At 40.9% G+C, this 25,250-nt stretch overlaps 1 protein-coding gene across 1 annotated transcript; it reads left to right on the forward strand.

Moving 5' to 3' along the window:
• Nucleotides 1-1,225: 1,225 nt before the first annotated feature.
• Nucleotides 1,226-23,233, forward strand: LOC134438012 (E3 ubiquitin-protein ligase TRIM39-like). Its single transcript, XM_063187601.1, has 10 exons — nt 1,226-1,364; nt 1,456-1,625; nt 3,321-3,378; nt 4,884-4,984; nt 5,282-5,339; nt 9,148-9,248; nt 19,417-19,474; nt 21,122-21,157; nt 21,546-21,929; nt 23,067-23,233. The coding sequence occupies exons 1-10, from the start codon at nt 1,226-1,228 to the stop codon at nt 23,231-23,233; spliced, it is 1,272 nt and encodes a 423-aa protein (XP_063043671.1).
• The last annotated feature ends 2,017 nt before the right edge of the window (nt 23,234-25,250 follow it).

Below are 25,250 nucleotides of genomic sequence, written 5' to 3' on the forward strand. Positions count from 1 at the left end.
CACCTTCAAATCCACGCTCAAAACTCACCTCTTCACCCTTGTTTTTCCATCACGATAACATATTGAGATTTCATTATTTTATTATTATTTTTTTTATTTTATTTTGTTTTGTTTTTTCTGTGTGGCGTGCTGCTATGCCTTTTAACATGCATCACTGCTGGCAAGCCTTGCAGTGTGTATGTGTGTGTTTTAACTGGTGCTGTTATAAAATTGCTGTTACCAGAATGGCTATGCCCAAGTCGTATGCATAACTAAAGGTGTTATGTAATACTGTGATTTGATGAGTTAACTTCTCAATGACTATTACAGTGTTCCACTGTTGGCACAGAGTGCATTATGGGGCTACTTACTTAACAACTGTTTTAACCGTACTACTATTTTATCATTCTCTGCAGCAAAGTCGCTTGGGTATCTTGAAAGGCGCTCCAAATAAAACGTGTTATTATTATTACTCTAGATATTTTTGCGATGTGTCAGTAGTAAGTGAATAAAGAAGCGCTCATCAGATTTCTTTTTTAATTATTAATCGCCTCACGTCACATCAAAATCGCCATTTCACACTGAAGAAGGGTGTAAGCCCTAAACGTCTGTGATGTGAGGCAATTAAAACGAAAAAAGAAATCTGATGAGTGCTTCTTTATTCACGTACTTCTGAGATTTGAGTTCATTCTTTGACAAAGTTAAGCACCCAGTGTAAAGTATAAGAAGACAAGGTGTTGAGCGCGCTTCCTGCTCCTTCTATGAGATGCGTCAGTCCAAGTCAACACTGATGTGGTGGAGGAGAGAACCCCATGCTGTCGGATTTAAAGGCTGCAATGGCTTGTGTTTCACCACAGACCAATCTCATCCTGTCTGATGACGGGAAACAAGTGAAGCATGGAGACACAATCTCACAGACATTCCAAAAAGGTTTAATCCAACTGGCAATGTGTTGGGAAGAGAAGGGTTATCTTCAGGAATATTTTACAATGAGGTTAAGGGGGAGACTGTGGTAGTGGTGGTGGAGGGGGTGGGGGTGTCCAGGGAGTCCAATAACAGGAAGGGGGAGATAACAGTGCATCTTCACTATAAATACTGGACAATGTGGTTATCAGAAGTCATGTTAATCACAGAGGTAAAAATCCAGCTCCTCTAGAGGTAAAAATCCAGCCCCTCTTATAACATCTCCACTCCGCTATAGAGGCCTTAGAGCACATCTTAGAGGACAGTCAAGAAGCAGAAAATCATGCCAGAGAACGAAGAGTCTTTCAACACCTCAAGACCCGCTAACAAGGCTGACACCATTTGTATGAATGAAGTTCCTAAAGGATCACAGCAGAGGACTGAGCATGGCAAAATCACAGATAGCTCAGGAGGACATTACCGTAAGTATGTATTATGTTCAATCTGGGACTTTCATGTTTACAGTAGACCCCATTTTGTTCAAATGCTCTCTTGCACACATGCTCTCCTCAGGTCGCTACAAACTGGCTGTGGTGTTGGTCTGTGTTCTCCTCTTGGCTGTTACCGTCACATTTGGCATCACAATTCTGAGCACAAAAGATTTGCAGCTCAGGTACAAGAACCTTGCTGAAGAGAAAGATCAACTACCAACACATACCAACACGACAGCAGAGAGAGGACAGGTAAAGACAAAGACAAAGTTAACTCGATTGTGTGATATTTCTTTCCTGTGAATTGGTGCTATGTTTCTGCAAGGGAAATTCCCCTAAGATACACATGTAAGATCTGAGATTGAAGGATGATGCAGAATGACACTGTACTCAAAGAACTATCCTAGAAACTTCCCCGCCGCAGGCTTCAATTATGTTTTCTTTGGTGTGGCCCCCATGGTGGTGTGTATTGGTGGATTTACAAAGACCAAATGTCGTGCGAGTGGCCAGTTTTTGTTGTGGGATGTGGGTATTTAAGACAATCTCAGAATATGTCATTGAGTCATTCTTTAGCACACACTACAGCACATGACTCCCACACACCATACTGTGTGCCAATGCTCTCTCTGCCTGTCTTGCTGTCTCTGTCTCTCTCCTAACTATTTTGGGGTTGTTTTTTTGCTAATATGTCTTTGTTTTGGCTTGTATTCATCCTGTATCACTTACAGAGTCTCCTTTTAAATCTAATGGTTAACTAGCATTTCGTCATTAAATTGTCATTTACCATTCATCAATATCCTCCCACACACTACTCCCCCCCCCCTTCTCTCTCTTATAAGATAGGCCTAATAGATGCTACACTATGACCTGTGTATTTATAGGCCTACTTTTTGTGTTATTTAATATATGCCTGCCGAGGAACCAGGGTGATCAAAACGTTGCTATTTTAATTTAGACTCACGTTTTTGGAGCTTTTTCCGCAGTGTGCAGACCTACCTACTTGAACTGTCTGACGCTTGTCTGACACCTGCAACAAGTGACATTGGATGTGCGCAGTCTGTACTCCCTACCCAAAACGACCGAAGGGAGCAGAATTAAGCACCTCCTTCCCCCATTTGGTTGGAGAAATAAGTGATATATAGTATGTCTGGTAACACTTTATTTTAACAGGGCTTTAATTACAGTGTACTTACTCATTAGGTACAGTGGAATAACTGGTGTAATAACATGTAAGTACAACTGTAGTACATGTTATTGTATCATATATTTTATGTATCTACATACCATAATGACAATGACCAGAATGCCTTATGAAGTGGCTTTTTAGGCTAATACTTTGGTAAAGTGATTCTTCCAAGGAGGCAAAGGCCTGGATTGAGGCCCAAGGCACCCTTGGTATATTTACACAAAAATACACATTGTGAGTACGAACCATACCTGAACTGGGGGAGAAATAGGGCCCGGGCACTTTTGGCTTAAAGGGACCCCTCGTAATTAGCGTGGCAGAACTGACTCACCGGTGGGTCCCGCACCCTTGTGGGCCCCTATTTTCAGAAATGTAAACAAACAAACAAACAAACAAGACAAAAAAACGAGGTTGCAGGGCCCACCGGGAAATGCCGGTACGCCAGATGGCCAGTCCAGCCCTGGTACGAACACGTACTACAGTTGTACTTAATCTGATTTTAAAGAAATAATTATATGTGTGATATTTGTGTTACTTTTAATGTGAATCACAGCGCTGATAAAACAGGTCAAAGCTCAAAACAGCAACTTGACAAAAGAGAAAAATTATTTGAGCATGTCTACATGTCCCATTGTGACATGCTACTGGTGGAATGCACATTTCTCTGTGGGTAGGCGTCTGTCTCCAAAGCAGTAGAATTCTATTCTATTATTTTCCATGATCCATATCCCACTCTGTTCTATTTTAATCTACAATTCCAGTTGGAGACCAAGTTCAGTGCTGAGAGAGATGAACTACAGAGGCGTCTTTGTGAACTAGGTGAGATCAGAATTCATTAAAATTTTCTTCTGTTTGGGGAAAGTTATATTATTGACCATACAGCAGAGGTGGAAAGTAACCAAGTTGACTCAATTAGGCTTCAGGTAATGTGTACTGTGGTCAATTATTGACTAATAGATATTTTTGTAACTTGTGAATTTAAGTTAATTGCAATTTCTATAGAAATTAAATATTGTAGCAGTGTTTCCCACAGAAATTTTAGAAACTATGGGGGCAGCCGGGATTTTTTTTTTGTCGGGGGGGTCTTTTCACGCGGGCCTTTGCGCAGTGTAAATGCAAAATGGCAAAACAATGAGTACAGTATGACATTGGCGCATGGAGAAACTATAGGCCTAGGCCTACATTTCAGCCATTTATATTTTGAGAAATAAGGCTACATAATACACATGCAGGGGTCTATGTAATGAAAGGAGCAGAGATAAGAATTTAAGATTACTGTGAAATTGTTAACGCATAAACAAAAAGGGTCTAAGAGGGTAGGCTATGCCTTTTCCCCACACACACATAGGCGTACACATTCTACATGAGGGGTGCTGGTCACAGGGCCAGTTTTTCAAAATTCCTCCCATTAAAAGGGCTGAACAACATATTACACATTTATCTATATTCACATTCATTACACATTAATTTCTATATGTAGCCCGATGTCTCCTCTGCCTCGTCAATGAAGGCCTGTCACCTAACTCATTACAACTGTAAAACAAAGCCTGGGGAGTGTTAGTAAACTCATCCCAACTGTCCCTTCTCTGAAGGTTTTTTTTATTGCTCCCAAACCCAAGTTAACTAGGCTACTAGGCTTTTGATCCCTCTGTCTTTCAAGCACTAGTGGTTTTCTCTATAGGATGTATTTACTCCAGGAGGAAAATGCGAAGGAAATCGTTATTCAAATCGTTTTTAACAAAAACGGCAAACATTAAAAAAAAAAAAAAAGTACATACATTTTCGGAAACTATGGCGGCCAAATTTAAACTATGGCGGGCCGCCATAGTTTCCTCTATGTATGGGAAACACTGTGTAGGTTACGCTATGTGGCAAACTCATCTGAGGTCCTGCAGTGCCACTCAGTGGACAAGCTGACACACTACATGGGGTTCCAGCATTGCACTAAGACCACATGATGGGGCAGCCGTGGCCTTAGAGAGTTGGTCTTAAGAACAGAGGGTTTGTTTGGAAAATCCCAACCTTACCTCTCCCTACACCTCCATCAATGGCTGAAGAGCCCTTGTACAAGGCACCTGGCCCCACAATTCTCCAGGGACAGACAGTAACTGTCAGTCGTTTTGGATAAAAGTGTCAGCTAGTGTAATGGAGTGTAATAATCCTTCACTGCATTTTCTATACATGTCATTATATCCTGTTGTTGAGGACTTACTGTTTGCTGCAGTGCCACTCAGTGGACAAGCTGACTCAATTCACTACAAACTGGTTGTGGTTTTGGTCTGTGTGTCTGTGATTGGCTGTTACATTTGGACTTTTCCTCACAGGTCTGAAAACAAAAGATTTACAGCTCAGGTACAAGAACCTTGCTGAAGACCAAGATCAACTNCAGCTCCAATACAACAACATCACAGCAGAGAAAGCCCAGGTAGATGCAGACACCCTCAACTTGATTAGAAAAAAATCGGACTTTTTTAGGGATAATTCTGTGTGATACTTTTGTACTTTTAATGTGAATCATAGCAGAGAAAATATAGGTCAAAGCTCAAAACAGCAACTTGACACGAGGAGAAAATAATTTTGGGATGTTTACATGTCACATTTTGTGACATGCTACTGGTGGAATGCACATTTATCTGTGGATGTCTCCAAAGCATTAGAGTTCAGTTCTATTACTTTCCATGATGCATATCCTACTCTGTTCTATTCTAATCTTCATTTCCAGTTGGAGACCAAGTTCAATGCTGAGAGAGATAAACTACAGAGACGTCTTGGTGAACTAGGTGAGATCAGAATTTGTTAAATGATTTGTTCTGCTCTGGGAAAGTTATATTCCTTTACCATTTCTAATGTGTGGGCAATTTGGTCTTGCAAAGGTGCCTATGGTATTGGTGACTATGAGACATTTTGACAACTTGTGCATTACACTTCACTGCATCTTCTATAGAAATGAAATATTGTAGGTTAAAGGGGTATGCCTCTATTTTGGGGCTTAATACAGTTCAAATCGTTGTCCAGGGTTTATAAAGGTGGTAAAGTGTCTTATTTGTCATGTTAAGCGTTGTCTTGTTTTAAGACAAGTTTATAGAGGGAGTATGTAGCTAAGCTAGTGAAAGTCAATGGATCACTTTAGCATGTGTGATCCATTGACTCTCACTAGCTTTGATACTTACTTCCTCCTTAAAACAAGACAACGCCAAATATGAAAAATAAGACACTTTACCACCTTTAAAAACACAGGGCAATGATTTTAACCGTATTCAGTCCCAAAATAGTGGCATACCCCTTTAAATGTGGCAAACTCATCTGACAGAGCCGTACATTAAGAGAGTCTGGCCAACTATGGGTTCGAACGTTGAGGTATCCTGCTATTTTGATTGGTTCTGGGCTGGTCACATGTTTTATGGATGCCATGTTCGCTCCTCACGCTCCCATTAATGAGCATTATCAGATATAAAAAAATAACGCTTCACTATAATATTATCACATTATTATTATGACAAACTGTTGTGCATATGGCTGTAGAGCAGGACCTGGTCAGGAGAAAAAAAACAACATTGTTTAACTAGTGACAGAACCGGAGGATTTGGGACATACACGGATATAAACTCCCCTTTATGGAGTATAAAGGTCAGAATTAACAACCGGAAAGCAGCAGGTTCCTCCGTGTTGTGTGAGGTAAACATATGTTTTTCCCCTTCGACTTTTGTTAGCAATTACTTTTGAAAGAAATAGTCATAATGATGGCATGCTCTCAAAAACTCCTGTCCGCACTTTGAAAACGAATGAAGTTAGGTTTCTGTCATAACTTGAAATTAGCTTGTCAAATCTTAATTGCCACCTGTAACTATGCTATACTGTGAAAACATAACTTTGCCCACCAAGTTATTATTTCTGTCGCGCTAATAAGGTCCTTTCCCCCTGCGATTTAAACTCACGTCCAGTCTCATCCTATGAGCATCCAGACTCATCCTACGAGCATCCAGACTCATCCTACAGTTCTACTTTCTGCAATCGTGTTTATGCACTGCTGAGTACATCGTTATTTTTAAACTGCCAAATCTCGACACAACATGAAACTTTGCTGCAAGTATCACCAGGGTCCCTGTACATGAACTTGACCATTGTTGTGAATATTATTTTTGTACATTACTTAAATATCTACTTTGACATTGGCCTTACCTAGGCAACAACAACACGGAAGTAACGCTTGAATGCACTGCTGAGCACATCAAAACTATGCTGACAAAACCCTCTTAAGCAAACCCCTTCTATACGAATTAACTTGTTAACGTTTGTTTTCATATGGTGGGATCTTGATAATACTACAACCCAAGTTTGATGGTCTATGAAGCCTTATTTGTATTTTAAATCCAGCGATTTTGACGGTATGCTGCCCATAGGGTTACACTGTAGAATCCTCGCTGTGGGGAGCGAACATGGTGTCCATGATTCGAGTTGGCCAGACTCACTGGCACTTAAGGCTGTAACGATATTGCATCGAACCGAGGGATCGCGGTACGCAGACCCACGAACCCCTATCGCGAACCTTCCTCGCAGAATCGCGATGCGCCCTTTTAAAGTTGTTACCCCTCAGTCTAGAAAACAGCAGGATACAGGCAAATGCTTGCATATGCGCGTAATGCTTGTATATGCGCTCAAAGACAATTAGAAATGGGGCGCACATGAGCGAGTAACACTTCCATTCACCCCTCTCTCCTGTAAAATGTTCCGTCCAACCAGCAGCACGTGCATTGGTTGTTATTCATTGCCTGAGCAACCTCCGTGACCGCGAGACAAAAAACTTGGGCAAACGTCGGAAGGTAAAGCACAGAAATGAACAACAGACTAAGAATGCTTTATCAAACGTGTGAATATGTTTTTGATTCATGCATGCACCGATGCATGTTGAGTGGAGATAGACGTTGAGCGGAGAGAGAGAAAGAGTGCGAGAGAGCGAGATGCTCCGCCTGCCCAAATTTGAAAGAGCTTTGACAGAGCTCTAGTTCTAGGCCTATACGCTCATAAGAGTGTCTGAAGTCGGGCGAACGTTGAGGTCGATGTGGATATTAGGCAGCATTATATCCTCCCCACATTGAAAGCCTGCCTAGCGAAAACATGCTCCATTTCAAAATGTCAAATCACAAAACCAAACAAAAGACAACGTGCGTGTTGCATACTGAGAACATAACTGAGGTTCATTTCGAGTTTTGTTTGTATAAGCGCGTGCGCGCTGCTGCACGATCAAAACAGTTACAAAAATATTAAACATCAAAATTAAGTGTTGCATTTCTGTAAGTAACTTAATAGGCCTACAACATGTTTCCTGACGAAATATTACCAGTGTTGTTTTCAGTTAATGTTTGGATATTAATTGGATAATGTTTGACAATGTGAGACAGTTGTTATAGGCTACCTACCCTACACTGGAACCCTGACCCTTCTCTCTCCATCTCTGTCTCTCACACATGGTCAGCATCTCAGCATGATATGATCTAAGCCTATTTGTAATAAGCCTATTTTTCCTTGGTGAACTAATATCCCTTATTTCTCTGTGTTGTGCTTTGATGTCAACACCTGGGGAACAGGTTGCAGTGGTAGGCCTATATCTGCAACATCATTTAGTAGACCTAAAAAAATAATGTAGGCAGGTAAATGCAAAAAGAAAGCATAGGCCTATATATAAATATAGCCCATAATTTATTTTCTTATTTTTTTTCCTTAAAAAAATAATAAAATCGTGGGGCATATCGAACCGTGGGTCATATATCGTGATACAAACCGAATCGTGGGTTGGGTGTATCGTTACAGACTTACTGGCACTACAATCTGACTCACTGCATGTGGTTCCAGTATTGCACTAAGACCACATCATGGGGCAGTCGTGGCCTAATCATTAGGGAGGTGGTCTTAAGGACAGAGGGTTTGTTTGGAAAATCCTACCCTTACCTCTCCCTACACCTCCATCCATGGCTGAAATGCCCTTGGGCAAAGCGCATGATCCCACATTGCTCCAGGAAATGTAATAAACTTTTGGACAAAACACGTTTTGGATAAAAGTCTCAGCTAGTGTAATGTAATGCAATGATCCTTTGTTATTTTCTGTACATATGCTATATTATTGTACTTGGGGCAGACTCAGTAGAAGTCCTGCAGTGCCACTCAGTGGACAATCTGACTCACTACATGGGGCTCCAGCATTCCACTAAGACCATACGATGGGGCAGCCATGGCCTAATAGTTAGGGAGGTGGTCTTAAGAACAGAGGGTTTGTTTGGAAAATCTCACCCTTACCTCTTCCTACACCTCCATCAATGTCTGAACTGCCCTTGAGCAAGGCACCTGGCCTCACAATTCTTCAGGGACAGACAATAACTGTCAGTCGTTTTGGATAAAAGTGTCAGCTAGTGTAATGGAATGTAATAATCCTTCACTGCATTTTCTGTACATGTCCTTACATCCTGTTGTTGAGGACTTACTGTTTGCTGCAGTGCCACTCAGTGGACAAGCTGACTCAATTCACTACAAACTGGTTGTGGTTCTGGTCTGTGTGTCTGTGATTGGCTGTTACATTTGGACTTTGCCTCACAGGTCTGAAAACAAAGGATCTTCAGCTCAGGTACAAGAACCTTGCTGAAGACCAAGATCAACTGCAGTTCCAATACAACAACATCACAGCAGAGAAAGTGCAGGTAGATGCAGACACCCTCAACTTGATTAGAAAAAAGGTCGTTTTTAGTAATAATTCTTTTTTTAAAAACGTTATTGCCAATGGAGAACTTAGAGGCAATCACAACCACATAAACAAACATATCACACCCAAACAAACAAATAATACCAAAACAATAATATGCATAAAAACACATATATACAGGAAAATAAAATAAAAATACATAAAAATAATAAATAATAATACGCAATGAAATAAAAACAAAAAAAAGGGGGGGGGGGGTCACCTTGATTGCTTTCTTATATTATGTACGTCTTATGTAACTATATGCTTAATCCATATGAAGAATGACAGGTGTCCATCTCCTAAGGAATAGGGGTAATTTTAGCTGAAGGATGGCAGACATATTTTCCATCACTTGGACTTGATTGCACCTGAGTCTCCATTGAGCCACCAGGCTGCATCCAATGCATTGTGATCATTTTTCTTGCGATAATTAGTAGGACATGCAAAATATATCACAGGTCTTTGGAAAAGTTTTGTTCTGTTGTTTTTTCCAGCAAAATAAATACAGGGTCAAACGGTATGTCCATGTGCAGTATCTTCTCCAGTTCTGTCTTAATGTCTCTCCAGTATGGCTGTATCTTGGGACAGTCCCAAAAAATGTGGGTATGGTCACCTACCATCCCACAGCAGTGTTTCCCATACATTGAGGAAACTATGGCGCACCGCCATGGTTTAAATTTCGCTGCCATAGTTTCGGAAAATGTAAAAAAATTAAAAATAATAATATATATATATTTTTTTAAATGATGTCCGTTTTTTAAAAAACGATTTCCTTCGCATTTTCCTCCTGGAGTAAATACGTCCTATAGAGAAAACCATGAGTGCTTGAAAGACATGGGATCAAAAGCCTAGTCAAGTTGTTGTGGTTAACTCGGGTTTGGGAGCTATAAAAAAAAAACCTTGAGAGAAGGGACAGTCAGGATGAGTTTACTGACACTCCCCAGGCTTTGTTCTACAGTTGTATGATAATGAGTTGGGCAACAGGCCTTCATTGACACAGCAGAGGAGACATTGGGCTGCATATAGAAATGAATGTGTAACGAATGTGTATAGAAATAAATGTGTAACATGTTGTTCAGCCCTTTTACCCTTTTATGGGAGGAATTTTGAAAAACTGGCCCTGTGACCAGCACATCTCATGTAGAATGTGTACGCCTATGTGTGTTGGGGAAAAGGTATAGCCTACTCTCTTAGACCATTTTTGTCTGTGCGTTAACAATTTCACAGTGCTCCTAAATTCTTATCTGTGCTCCTATTTTTTTTTTACGCCGCGTGAACGCCCCCCCATTGCCCAGTGTGAAATACACCCCCCCCCCAAAAAAAACAAAAAAAATCCCGCTACCCCCATAGTTTCCAAAAATTCTGTGGGAAACACTGCACAGTTTCTCCAGCATGTATTATTTCCCCCAATGTTGAAGATACTAACCTGAAGTGGAGTTCTAAAGAATCTCACCTTTACTTTCCAATCAAACTCTTTCCATAATTGACTTCCCACCCCTCTATGACATTTAGAACATATATCCTCCCATTCATCATTTTCAATTATTGTATTAAGTTCCAGCTCCCATTGTCCTTTTATGTGTAACGTGTTATCTGACATATCTGTTGTTAGTTTTTTGTATATTTGAGACACTTGGTGTTTTATTATGATACGGTGTTCCAGTATATAGGCCTATGCAAAATGCGCTTCAATGCTATTGGGGTCTTCCTCGAGTAAGTCCCAGCCTGCATGTTTTGTTATGTAGTTCCTGATTTGGAGATATCTATAAAATCAGTTTGGGGTAGATCAAATTTATCCTTAATTTGTGAAAAAGTCTTGACCACCTGCCCATCTAGTAGCTGGTTGATTACTCGTAGGCCTTTCTCAGCCCACCTTCTAAACACTATGTCAACTAGAGATGGGAGAAATTCTATATTTCCTACAATGGGCATGTCTCTTGACAAAGACGCCTTTCCTTTTATGTGTCTTTGAATCGTATTCCAAACCTTAAAGGTGTATTTAATATACATGTTCTTTACTTTGAATTTCTTTTGTGACTGTTGACTGAGGAAGGGTGGTGTATCTAGTGCAATTCCTGGCAAAGAACTCTGCTCAATAGACACCCAACCCATTTCACCTCTGGCTATCCAAGCTACACTGTAACAAATAGCTGTTTATTTACGGCAATTCTGCAACAGCATTCTACTGTTTTTCGAAAAAACAGACAACTACTGTGAAAATATTACTTTGAGTCACATATTGAGCGTAAACAGTAAGTACTGCACAATAGCAGTATTCGCCGTTGTGGAAAAAACTAGAGATGCACCGGATCCTGATTTTTAGGATCCTGCCGGATACCAGATCCACTGAATAAGATCCTGCCGGATCTGGAACCGGATACCGGATCCTACAAAAGGGTTGAAACATATAGTCTACTCGCACACATGGGCCCTTTTTATTACGTTGGCGCAAACTATTTTTTAGACTCATTGGCTTATTGCCACACTGCCTGCAATAGCCGCTTCCAAAGGGATTTCACTCCATGCAGTTATAGGGGTTGTGAAAGACTGAAAAGCCTAGGCTAGACATGCACCAGACCCTGATTTTTAGGTAACATGCCGGATACCGGATCCACTGCTTAAGATCCTGCCGGACCCGGACCCTGTGAAAAACTCTATTATCCTGACGGATCCGGAACCGGAACCGGATCCGGTGCATCTCTAGAAAATAACAAGTTATTTTAGGCAGCACCATTGAAACCCATTCATCCTCCACTTGTCCGTGATCACCATCAAACTTCAATACCACCTGAAGAACTGAAGTCATTCTGACTGGTTAAAGATTATCTGATACTATCAAGCATGATGAAACAATTTCTAAGGAAACTACAATACTTAAAAAGTGCTTGATGCAGCAAAGTGTGAGTAGCACATGCATTTTGATAGTGATGAAAGTGTGAATGGCTGAAACATTTTAAGAACTTGTAACACTCTTGCAACAAGCAGCCCGATCTAAACCAATCTGCTAATCAGTGCCTGGCCTCACCTGAGTAGGGCTGTTATGCCATTATTCAATTACGGGCGTCACCTGCCAAGGGCCTGATGACTCTGGTCACATGGTTCTCTTGCACCTGTATATAAATCTGGACTATCAACACTTCAGTTGCTTGCCTGCCTGCTGGCTGGTCTGCATGGCACAGCATAGCACTTGTTTGCCTACAAGCTTGCCTACAAGCTTGCTTACATGCTTGCACACTTTCCTCTTTGTGAAAGCTTGCTGTATGTGGCATCATTTGTGGCATTGTTGCATATAGTGTGCCTGCTGCAAATTAGGCATTGCTTTGAGAGCTAGCTTGTAGTGCTGCTTGTTTGCTGTGCTACTTGGTGTAAAATATTTTTTTAAAGACTGACCAATGCTATATTCATCATTGGCTCATCAAGAGATACAGTAAAAAGCCCACCTTGCACACTATCATTGTAACATAGCACTGCGTACTCTGAAATTTTATTCATGCCCACACTTTCAAAGGACCACCGCAAACCATTTTATCAATACAGCATAGCGCCATAGTATCATGCTCAAGGCACTCCAGTCATGGTGAACGATGGGAGGGTGAGGTGGTAACATGGCCAGGGTACCACAGTTATGGAGAATGATGGGTGGGGTGGGAAGTTGCCATGGTCATATTCATGAATACAACTATGACCCAGTATTTGCCTGTCATCACACAGTACAATTCAACTTTTTAACTGAAATGTACTGTTATTTTTCTGTAGAGTAATGTTATTTAACAGTTCAATTGCTGCTGAAAAAATGTTATATACTGTGATACATTAAACAGCAATGAGCTGTATTTGATTTACAGGTAAATATAATTGCCAGTAACTGCCGTTATTTTGCAGGGAAATTTTCTTAGAGTGTACCATTGCTCTAAGTTGGGCTGCCCAGTAATACAATTTTAAATTAGGTAGACCCAGACCGCATTTTTGCTTGGATGACATCAATACTTTCAACCTGACTCTTGGTCTCTTATTTTGCCAGGTGAATTTTGATATACGTTTTTCAAGCATTCTAAATGTGGACTGAGGAACTATAATGGGTAGCGACTGAAATAAGAACAGGAACCTTGGCAGAACATTCATCCTTACTGATTCAACCCTACCAAATAGAGACAAAGGCAACATTTCCCATCTACTTATATCTATATTTATTTCTTTTATCAATTTGTTGTAGTTTGCATTATATAATTGTGAAGGCTTTGGTGTTAAAAGAATCCCAAGATATCTGAATCCCTGCTGGGACCTCTTAAAAGAGACCAGGTTGTCTAGTTGAGTTGGCCAGCTACTATCATCATGGCTTCAGATTTATCTGTATTAACTTTGTAACCCGACACACTACTATAGGCGTTGAGGCTATCCATGAGTGCTGGAATAGAAGTGATAGGATTTTCTATAAACACAAGTATATCATCAGCAAACAATGAAATCTTGTGCTGAATATTTCCTTCATCCCTTATACCTTGAATGTGTGAATTGGTTCTTATCAACTCCGCCAGAGGTTCAATACTTAGCGCAAAGAGAGAGGGAGACAAAGAGTCTCCCTGTCGTGTTACTAGGCCTGTCACGATAACAATTTTTGCCAGACGATAACGATAACAAGAAATTATTGCGATAATCGATAATATTGTCTCTCTCGCCATTTTCAAACAATATAATGTGCAATAAAAAACACTGCTATGCAAGGTGCGGCCTCCTTCTTGAAACATTGAATGTAACATTTGGGCCAGCAGACTCAGAGGTTTAAATAATTAAGATTGACGCCTGCTCCAAGAAGAAATGTGTCAAACAATATAATGACGTAAAAATGCAATAAAAATGTGACTACACCCCTTCACATTTTTAAAGCATCACGGCGGGGGATATATATATGTTTTTAAATACATCCTCATGGAGCACAATAGGCTCTAAATAGGCTTTTTTGTATTTATTATTAAGGTAAGTTATATAGTCTTTCTTTAACATTTTCTGTTATTTATCTTTCTCAAGCACACTGAATGGCTTATAGGCTTATCCATGGTGTGATGTAAAATAACCTACTGGTGGGGTATTGTTAATTCACAAATTATTACTTAGACAGCTTATTTCAAACAAATACACGTTGTTACTAGCTAATTGTCAGTCAAAACCCAAATCAGCCCTCTTAAAGGCATTTCAACATCAGCAAAAAGCAAAAGAGCATGAACAGATGCACAAGTTCCAGCTCTCTCTCTCTCTCTCTCTCTCTCTCTCTCTCTCTCTCTCTCTCTCTCTCTCTCTCCGATACCCTCGACTGGAACAAGTTGCAATTCTGCGCACTTTAAAGTCCTTTATGAACGCCCATACATTGATTCTTATGAGTTATGAGTCACCATGCCTCTGTTTCCCCTGTAGCGCGCTCAACCGTTCACATTCTCCTGGTGTGACAGATTTAAATCCACAAATCTTATCTTCATGATTTGCTTGCGGACTGCCTACTCATATTGTTAGGTCTAAATAAACAAGAAATATAGCGAAAATCACAAAAGAACAGACAACGAACGTCGGGGTAGGAGGCGCATTGAAATAATAGTGGAAACTCGGCGAGGTTTAAAATAACAGCCTCAGAGCAAGTTTGTCGCGACGGCACCACTATTTCATGTTTGCACAAACACGTCTTCGTCGTGGATATTGGGTTGCTGCGCATGTTTCAAAATGAACATTTGCCTCCGTGTTGGAGCTGTTCATTCCCCTCTCTGAGGAACGTTGCAGATGCGCTGACTGAGACTGGAAGAATATTGCGCTCCTTGCCTCGTTAACACCAGACCTAATCACAAGTGTTTTTCAGATCGAAACGATTGTGTAGAACTAAAGGCAGTATGGCGAGTTACCAGGCTATTGCGCTCCTAGTCTCTAGCGCTGATTCTTTGTCGAGGCTTATAAGCGACGCGCGGGAACACCAGCGTTCTATTTCAAAGACGCAAGTAGCCAGATCAATGCACTTTTTTCCAACCAGAACTGCACTGAAACTTAAAATTACACCAACATTTAAGCGTCATTGCGCTGCGTTGGCCTATAACGCGCCATCAGTAGTCTTACGGCTACGGTAGAGAAAGGGAGAGAGGGAAAACAAAACATCACGCAAATAACTTATCGTTACTTATCGGGGCCAGAAAAGTGATCGTTCTTGTAAAAAGTTATCGTCCGATTTATTGACTTATCGTATATCGTGACAGGCTTACGTGTTCCACGTCCTAATGGGAAGAAATGTGAACAGTGTCCATTGACTCTGACTCTAGATATGGGGTTTTTATAGAACATTTTAATCCATTTAATAAAAGTTTCATTAAAGCCCATATTTCTGAGTGTCTGTTGGAGGAAAAAGAGGTCCAATCTGTCAAAAGCCTTCTCTGCATCTAAACTCAGAAGCATTGATGGAACATCTCTACTGACTGCAACTGCTTGTAAATTGAGTGCCTTTCTAACATTGTCCACTCCTTGTCTGTTAGTAATAAATCCCGTTTGATCTGGCTTCACAAGTTTATGTATATATTTTTGTATTCTCTTTGCAATGATTGAGGTTAGAATTTTTAAATCTACGCATAATAAACTAATTGGGCGGTATGACATACATTGTGTAGGGTCTTTATTTTCTTTATGAATTACACTGATTACTGCTTCTGACCATGAGTGAGGTGGGTCTCCTTCTCTCAAGGCATAGTTATACACTCTGTTCAGCAATGGTATTAATTTGTTTACAATTTGTTTTATAGTATTCTCCTGGGAAACCATCTGTTCCTGGTGATTTGTTATTTTTAAGCTTAAGAATGCTCTCTTTAATTTCCTCATCTGTAATTGGAGATGATATTACTTCAGATTCTGATGGTGTTAATGTATTTTTTTTAATCAACTTGAGGAAATGTTTAACTTTGTCTTCCTTATGTGGGTCCCTCTCTTCTTCATATAGCTTTTTATAGTAGGTAGCAAATGCCTCCGCGATCTCATTAGGCTGTGTTAGACTCCTACCTAGATGTGGACATGATATCTTATGTACAGTCCTGTTAGACTGTTCTTTCCTCAATTGAAAAGCCAGCAGGCGACTGGCTCTGTTTCCCATTTCATAATATTTCCTGTTTATAAATCGCAATGCTCCTTCCGTTTTAAAAGTTAACAGGTCATCCAGTTTTTGTCTAGTCTCTTTTAGTATTCCCAAAACCTGTGGGTTGTTTGTCTGTTTATGTTCTGACTCTAAATCCTTAATTTCTTTCTCCAGTTTGTTTTGTTCTGATAGCCTTTCTTTCTTCAGCCTTGAGGAAATAGCAATGATTTTACCCCTCATCACTACTTTAGCTCCCTCCCACAAAGTAGAGGGGGATACAGACCCATTGTCATTTAATGCCATGTAATCTAACAACTCTTTTTGAATTTCCTCCTTAATGAGCTCATTACTCAACAAAGAAACATTCAATCTCCAGTACTTAAACTGCTTGCGGGGCCCCATGCTTATCTTCTTAAAGTTACAGGTGCATGATCTGAAATTGTGAGAGGTTCAATGTTGCAGTCGCTGGTCCTGTAAAGTTCTGTCCCAGATATCAAAAACATATCTAATCTAGAGTAACTCCCATGTACATGAGACATGAAAGTAAAACCTTTCTCTCTAGGATGTAGATATCTCCATATATCAATTAGACCCAACTCATGCATCATTGCTTGTAGAGTAGTAGATGTTTTGGATGCTGGACCCTCCGTTGCTGGGAGTCTATCAATATTTTCTCTCAGGACACAGTTGCAGTCTCCTCCTATTAAAATAATACCCTCTGCTTTATCTGCTACTAATGCTCCAATATTTTTGAAAAAAATCTCTGCTGTCTTCATTGGGGGCATAAAGATTTAACAAGGTTATTTTTGTACCACCAATAGTCCCTTTTACCATCACATATCTCCCCTCCTTGTCTATAATAGTCTGTATATGGCTGAAGTAAACTGACTTATTAACAAGAATAGCCACTCCCCTCTTCCTACTACTCTCAAAGGAAGAACTGAATACCTGGCCCACCCATTCTCTTTTCAATTTTAAGTGTTCTTTTTCTGACATATGAGTCTCCTGTATCATTGCTATTGAGCAGTGTAGTTTTTTAAGCTGGCTTAATATCTTTTTTCTCTTAATTGGACTGCCTAGACCCTTAACGTTGTAAGTAACACAAATTAAACTGTCCATGTTAATATATAATTCTGCTTTTCCATCCCCAACATTCCTAACTTCCAAGATATAAACATGAGGAGAGAGAAAAAAGTAAGCATATGTTTGCATAGCATTGAACTCAAGGTGAAAGACAAAACATAAATATAAAGAAAAACAATGAAAAAAACACAGTAGTAAACTGTAGATTTCCAAATACCCAACTGACTTCCCATAGTCTCATAATGGTGCCTGGCCCATGGACTAATAAGAAAACCAGCCCCTGATGTAACCTGGGCGAAAGATGGTGACCACTCCTCCGTGGGAATCACACACCGTGTGTCCGCGCTGTCGTCGTCCAGCGTGGATCATTCGCTGCGCCCTTCAGCAGAGTTCCATCCAATATTATAGAGAATAGTCTTTATCCTAATAATTCGGCTATAAAAAGCCTACTTTCTCCTGCAATGTAAACTTGGCATGTGTTCAAAAAGTTCACTCGTCCTTGGCAAAGAAGGCATGCATATCCGCGCGCGTCATCATCGGTTTAGTCTTTTCACCTCCCTCCTCTGTGCGTTTCCAAGTAGACCTGGCCATCTCCTTCTCCATCTTTTCACGTTCGTCGATCTTAGGGTGGATATTAAGCTCTTTGAGTGTTGGTAGGGCCTCTGTGATCGTCGCGAAAGTCTTTTCATCCGAATCAAACAGTATTTTTAGCTGTGCTGGGAAGACGCATTTGGCTTTGATACGTTTTTGTTTTAAACTCTTAATCACCTTTCTCACCTCCGTTCTTTTCTTTTGCAGCTCTGGGGAGTAGTTATGATCAAAGTAAATCTGTTCTTCGCCGTAGAGAATTTTCTGTTGTTTTCATGCTTGCCTGAGGATGGCTTCCTTCTCTCAGTGATCCACGAATCTCACTATAATGGACCTTGGAGGGTCGTCGTCTCTTTTTGGTTTGGCTGTGAGCGCTCGGTGTGCCCTCTCAATTTGCAAGTTCCCGTCAGGCATGGGGTCAATGACTGATTTCAACAGCTCCTTTACAAACTCCCTAGTGTCTGCACCTTCACTTCCCTCAGGCACTCGATATATTCTTAGGTTATTGCGTCTGAGTCTATTTTGCAAGTCTTCGCACCGCGCCGTTAGATCCATATCTCGGTGTAACAGGTATTTCAATGCCCTTTCATACCTCATCCCATTGTCCTCAATCTCACCCACGCGATCTTCCACCTCTGTCGTTCGTGTGTCTAGGGATTTTACTTCACCTTTTAGTTCCTCCATTGATGATTTTATTTCGGCAAGCGATGCTTTTATTTGTCCCTTTCGGTTTTCGGCTTGCATCTTTTCCAGCTCAGCTAGCACTCGTGACTCAGCGTCCAAGCCAGGCCCAAGAACTTGAGTTTGTTTCATATTTCCACTTTCTTCCTTCGCAATTTCGCCCTTTCTCTGTCCTTTACCTTTAGATGATGATGCCATTCTTTCGATATAGTTGTTTTTGCCAAGTTTTTTGTAGATTAGTTAGGATTTTAATGATCAAATGGACGGAGCTCCGCTGTCAGCTCATGCCCTGCACATGACGTCACCGGAAAAATCCTTTCAGTAATAATTCTGTGTGATATTTGTGTTACTTTTAATGTGAATCACAGCGCTGATAAAACAGGTCAAAGCTCAAAACAGCAACTTGACACGAGGGGTAATAATAATAATAATAATATATAATAATAATAATAATATTAATAATAATAATAATATAATATAATATGTAATTTAATATTAATAATAATTTAATGTAATAATAATAATATATAAATAATTTTGGCATGTTTACATGTCACATTTTGTGACATGCTACTGGTGGAATGCACATTTCTCTGTGGATGTCTCCAAAGCATTAGAGTTCTCTATTACTTTCCATGATCCATATCCCACTCTGTTCTATTTTAATCTACAATTCCAGTTGGAGACCAAGTTCAGTGCTGAGAGAGATGAACTACAGAGGCGTCTTTGTGAACTAGGTGAGATCAGAATTTGTTAAATGGTGGTTCTGCTTGGGGAAAGTTATACCGTTAACCATTTGTAATGTAAGGGCAATTTGGTATTGACCTATTGCAAAGGTGCAAAGTAACCAAGTAGGCCTACTTTGACTCTGTTACATGAAATGTGTACTTCAGTCAGTTATTGACTATAAGACATTTTGTCAACTTGTGTATTTCACTTCATCTGAGGTCCTGCAGTACCACCTAGTGGATAATCTGACTCATTACATGTGGTTTCAGCATGGGGCACCTAAGTCACGCCCGTCAACTTCCGATACATGAGGCTGGAGCGCTCAAAATTTTGAATGCGAATTAATGGAGCGAGTCAAGCTAAATCCTCATCCCGTTTGGCATGTGCTCCGGATTTCACATATGATGACAGTGAATTTGAAAGGTTTGGATTTGCGTCGTAAGACCACTCATTTTCGACACGCAAGAAACGTTATTTTAGCTTTTGTGCAAAATTGTGTTCACGTGCGCCTCACATATCTGACGTGAACCGAGGCATAGCCAACCCTACCGCTGCACCGTGGCTTAAGTGGCTGCACGTCGGACATGCGACGTCTGTTGTATAGTCCAAATAATTACATATTTTTGCACACATACAACTCAAAAATCGCTTGCCAAGTGAAGTCAACAAGCACACCATTGGTTGTTATTAATTCTGAGGCACAGCATATGTGTGATCGACGGGGAAATGCGAGGTGGGTCGGAAAATAGCTTTGATCAGTCCATTACAGCCCAGTCAAAAGTGTTTGCGTTCCCAGCCCCAGAAGCCGCCCGGAAGGGGCGGAGACTTAGGTGCCCCATTGCACTAAGACCACATCATGGGGCAGTCGTGGCCTAATCATTAGGGAGGTGGTCTTAAGAACAGAGGGTTTGTTTGGAAAATCCCACCCTTACCTCTCCCTACACCTACATGCATGGCCGAAATGTCCTTGAACAAAGCGCATGATCCCACATTGCTCCAGGAAATGTATTTAACTTGTGGACAAAACACGTTTTGGATAAAAGTGTCAGCTAGTGTTATGTAATGCAATGATCCTTTGTTCTTTTGTTCTATACCATATGACTGTACTAGGGGCAGACTCAGTAGAAGTTATGTAGTGCCACCCAGTGGACAAGCTGACTCACTGCATGAGGATACATGGGAACAGCACGACACTAAGACCACATCACATGATGTGATCCAGTAGCTGTAGTGGAGTCCTTCATAGAATCAGCATTAAAATGTAGTCTGAGCTTGTTGATCACCCTCCTGTTACACACACAACTCCTCTGCCATCAGCTCTGACAGTCCACTCTATTCTGTTGAAATAGCCTATGGCTAACACTAATATGGGCTGTTATAGAATGTCCCATGAAGATCATCTGACTGGCACTAACAATATGTTTCTGAAGCAGAGATATCTACACACCCTACTGAAAGCAAATGTAATTCACTACTGATGGCTAATGACGATTAAGCTTTTCCTGATTGGCTGAAAAATCACATCCTGTAGCCTATGTGTGTGTATTTGTTTCACTGATTGGTTCTCAGCACATGTAGTCTGTGTTTGTCATATGAGTGCTGTGTAAATAAACATGACATGTGTGGATAACCTTTTCTACCATTCTCATCCTCAGAATCACATGACATGAAAACCATTAAACAACACACAGGTAAGTGTGTTAGTATCTAACCTGTATCACATGTGGTTCAAAACAGTATTGCCATAAAATGCAGGTTTAATTACAATAGAATGCAGGTAGAATTATAATATAATGATGAGTATACAACTTAGCCACTAATGTTCATGGCAAATAGGCTACCTTTGTGTGCATTTACCTACTGTTTAATTTGTTTTGGTGTGTTTTGGAGTTGCCCAGTCAACTTGTTATTCAAATAAATAAGGTTACATATAGAAATTGATGAGTGGAGGTGCAAAATGCACACCAGAAAAGGAGGTACTGGCAACCAGTAAAACACTTGCAAGAGGAGAGAAGTGCCGCACACTCCCGAGTTGATATAGATATAGAAGTTGACCTTCATTTCTACCTTGTCCACTAGTGAATGTGACCCTGGATCCTGACACAGCAGCATCCAATCTCATCCTGTCTGCTGATGGGAAACAAGTGAAGTATGGAGACACACGACAGAATCTTCCAGACACTCCAAAGAGGTTTATTAAGTACATCAATGTGTTGGGAAGAGAGGGTTTCTCCTCTGGTAAATTCTACTATGAGGTTCAGGTTAAGGGAAAAACTGAGTGGGATATAGGAGTGGCCAAGGAGTCTGTTAACAGGAAGGGAGAAATATTCTTGAGCCCTGAATATGGACTCTGGACAATATGGCTGAGAAATGGGACTTATAAGGCTCTAGCTGGTCCCTCTGTTCCCCTCTCCCTGAAGGGGGAGCCCCAAACAGTGGGGGTGTTTGTGGACTATGGTGCAGGTCTGGTCTCCTTTTATGATGCAGATTGCTGGGATCATATCTATACATTTACCAAAGTCTCCTTTACTGAGAAAATCTATCCATTTTTCTGTCCCGGTCGTTACCATGGAGGAAAAAACTCAGCTCCTCTCTTCCTGAAGTAAATGGCATAAACATGTGAATGAAACATCTGTGTTGCGGACAGATTTGACCTTTTTGACTGTGATTGACAGGTTTGGGTGGTGACGTGCATGATTGGGTCACGTGGTGATTAGTTTTAGTATATCACCTGGCGCTGGGGATATGGCAGGGAAGTTAGAAGGAAAGTGGGTGATTTGGGGATGGCCTACTTTTGCCGACCGCATTGATAACGCAATGATTTTATTACATCTGGCACTTTAAGCTTAAGTTTGCACAGCTCTTAGACACTTTTCTGCACCTTTGCACACCTGGCTTGCTACCTTGGAATTATGGATTTTAACGATGTCATTGATGGAAACTGGACCTTTTTAACTATGAAGATAACTAGTAAATAAAGCAAGCAAACAGAAACGTGAGAAACAGCATCCTTGAGCTTATTTGCACATCTAGCGAGTCGAGCAACTCTCCCCAACATCAGCCGCTGGCGACTACAATATGCTTGTTTAATCGCCACTTCAATCTGTATGTATCTGTACATAATTTGTTTTATTGCTAACAATTCTTAGTCATCCATCATATAGGCAATACATTGTACAGAATGCACAATGTTGAGTTACTGAAATGGAAATGTCAACTCATACAAGTGAAACTATGGAGCTACAGACTGCACATACATTTAACAGCAGAGCTCACCCTGAATCCATCTCCATGTAAACTAGACTATGATTATGCAACACAGACACATACACACACACACACTCACTCACTCACTCACTCACTCACTCACTCACTCACTCACTCACTCACTCACTCACTCACTCACTCACTCACACACTCACACACACACACACACACACACACACACACACACACACACACACACACACACACCAGTGACCACATACTGCACAATATGGCTGAGAAATGGCACTTATCAGGCTAATGCTGATTCCCCTGTTCCCCTCTCCCTGAAGGGGAAGCTCCAAACAGTGGGGGTGTTTGTGAACTATGACACAGGTCTGATCTCCTTTTATGATGCAGATTGCTGGAATCATATCTACATATTTACCAATGTTTCCTTTACTGAGAAAATCTATCCATTCTTCAGCCCCGGTCTTAACCAAGGAGGTAAAAATTCAACCCCTCTCATTATATTCCCAGTCCACGACTGCCCTAACAAGTAAATGGCACAATTAGTGTCACATGCACTAATAATCATGAAAGTGATTTCTTGCATTTGATTTAGTGATGATGGATCAGACTTGCACCAGTCCAGTTGTCAATATATTGTAGACCTACTGAATGCACCATGTCGAGTAACTAAAATGGAAGTTTGTCTACTCATCCAGATGATAACTACGGAATTAGTGTGTGACCTATGAACGTCTCCATTTTTCAACCCCAATCGTAATGGTAGAAGTAAAAATTCACTCCCTCTTTTTATCTCCCCAGTCCATGTCTGCCCCATGAAGTAAATGGCACATTGTGTGTCAGGCATCATTTTTCCCCCTAACAGAAATCCCTTCAAGCATGGTTTTCCTCACAGTACACCAGTGTAGCTGGAAGTTTCTGGCATTTTTGCAATGTTTATACTGGCCTGTATCTACATTACCCTTCATTACTAGCACTGTACTACTACATTAAAATGAATAAATAAATGAATTGAAATGTATTGGCACCATTTTTGGGGAAAATGCATCTTACTTGATATCTGTCAAATACTGTATGCACAACTGCAGCTCTTATCATAAGGTTGGCTTGGCCTTTTAACCCCTTAATGCACGCCGTACCTCCAGTGGCGCGTTGTAATAGCAGAAATATTCTAGTAAGGGGAGATAGGACAGGTACATAGAAATTAACGGTGAAGATTCGTAACGCAAATATGGCGTCTACCCGCACATCTCCCGCCTTTCTGGTAACAAGAGCCAATGTGCCTGCTGAGCTGCGTTGCCAGTGATCCAATCATCTGGCTGCATCGGCGCACGCGAAATGATGCACATGCTCAGTTGTGAAAAGCCGTTGCTCTTGTGCCGTTACGGAACTACTGCGCCTGCGCTCTGTCAAAAAAACCGTGAGAAAAGTGGCTTAAAAAGCTTTATTTTGACTCGTATGACACAACCAAGTAGTCTAGATTGATCAGTTTTTCACGGTCGTTTCAGCCATATGGTTTTCACAACCGCCGGGTTCCCCTCCGTCCTACACTCAGTTTCCCCATTCATTTTTCCCATTGACTCTCAGATCTGGTCATAGAGGTAGAAAATAACACTAGAGAGGACCCCGCCCCCCCTTTTACGGCAATCTGTAGCGGCCATTATCTGGAGGTAGATCAGAGAAAGAAATTAACGGAGAATGAGGCTCACCTCTGTCAAAAATGGCTTAATCATGTGAAAACGTTCATCAACACACTATACAAGGACAATAGTTGAAGTGTGTTGCTAACTATGTTCATAAAATATATTATTTGATTTTTAAATGTATTTTATCGACTCATATGATTTCAGTAGATATGTAGCCTGACATTTCAAATCTGGTCTTTGATTAAAGTGTTACTTTATATTTACACAGTTTTAGTTAATTTCTTGACAGGGGTGGGCGTGTTCTCCATTGACTTGCATTGCCTGAAAGTACCTACACTACCTACGGAAGTTGGGAAACTCCAGCTGCCATTTCCCAGTGCTGTCGCAAATTGCTGTGTCCTCTCTAGTGTTATTTTCTACCTCTATGGATCTGGTCTACTTAATCGCGAAATAGCACCCCGGAGGCGTCACCAAGATGGCCGCCATATGTCCCCTCTCATTCTAAAATCTCTCTGGTAATAGCCATTACATGTAGGCTACAAGTACCATAGTACCATAGGTAAAGCTACGTTCACACACGTCGCTACTAGTTACTCACCCAGCGAATGAAGTCAATAGAATGTCAATGTGTTCCAGCGAGGCGAGAAGGCGAGTACTGTACAAGCGATGCGATGTGGGTGGATCCCGAGTTGAAAATATTTTAACTTTGAGCGAGGCGAGTAAGCGAATAACCAATTGGAAAGCAGATTTCGGTAGGCCTACCTCTCGCCTGTACATCGGCAGTTAAAGCCGTGGCAACTTTCAGCGAACGTTCCATGAGAGTGGCGAGTAGGCGAGCAAGCGAGAAGCTAATGTGCCCTTAGCAAAAAGAAGTTTATTCAAGTGTACTATGAGTATACTTATT

The sequence above is a fragment of the Engraulis encrasicolus genome, chromosome 21 (genome assembly GCF_034702125.1).
Source record: "Engraulis encrasicolus isolate BLACKSEA-1 chromosome 21, IST_EnEncr_1.0, whole genome shotgun sequence".
NCBI classification, from domain to species: domain Eukaryota; kingdom Metazoa; phylum Chordata; class Actinopteri; order Clupeiformes; family Engraulidae; genus Engraulis; species Engraulis encrasicolus.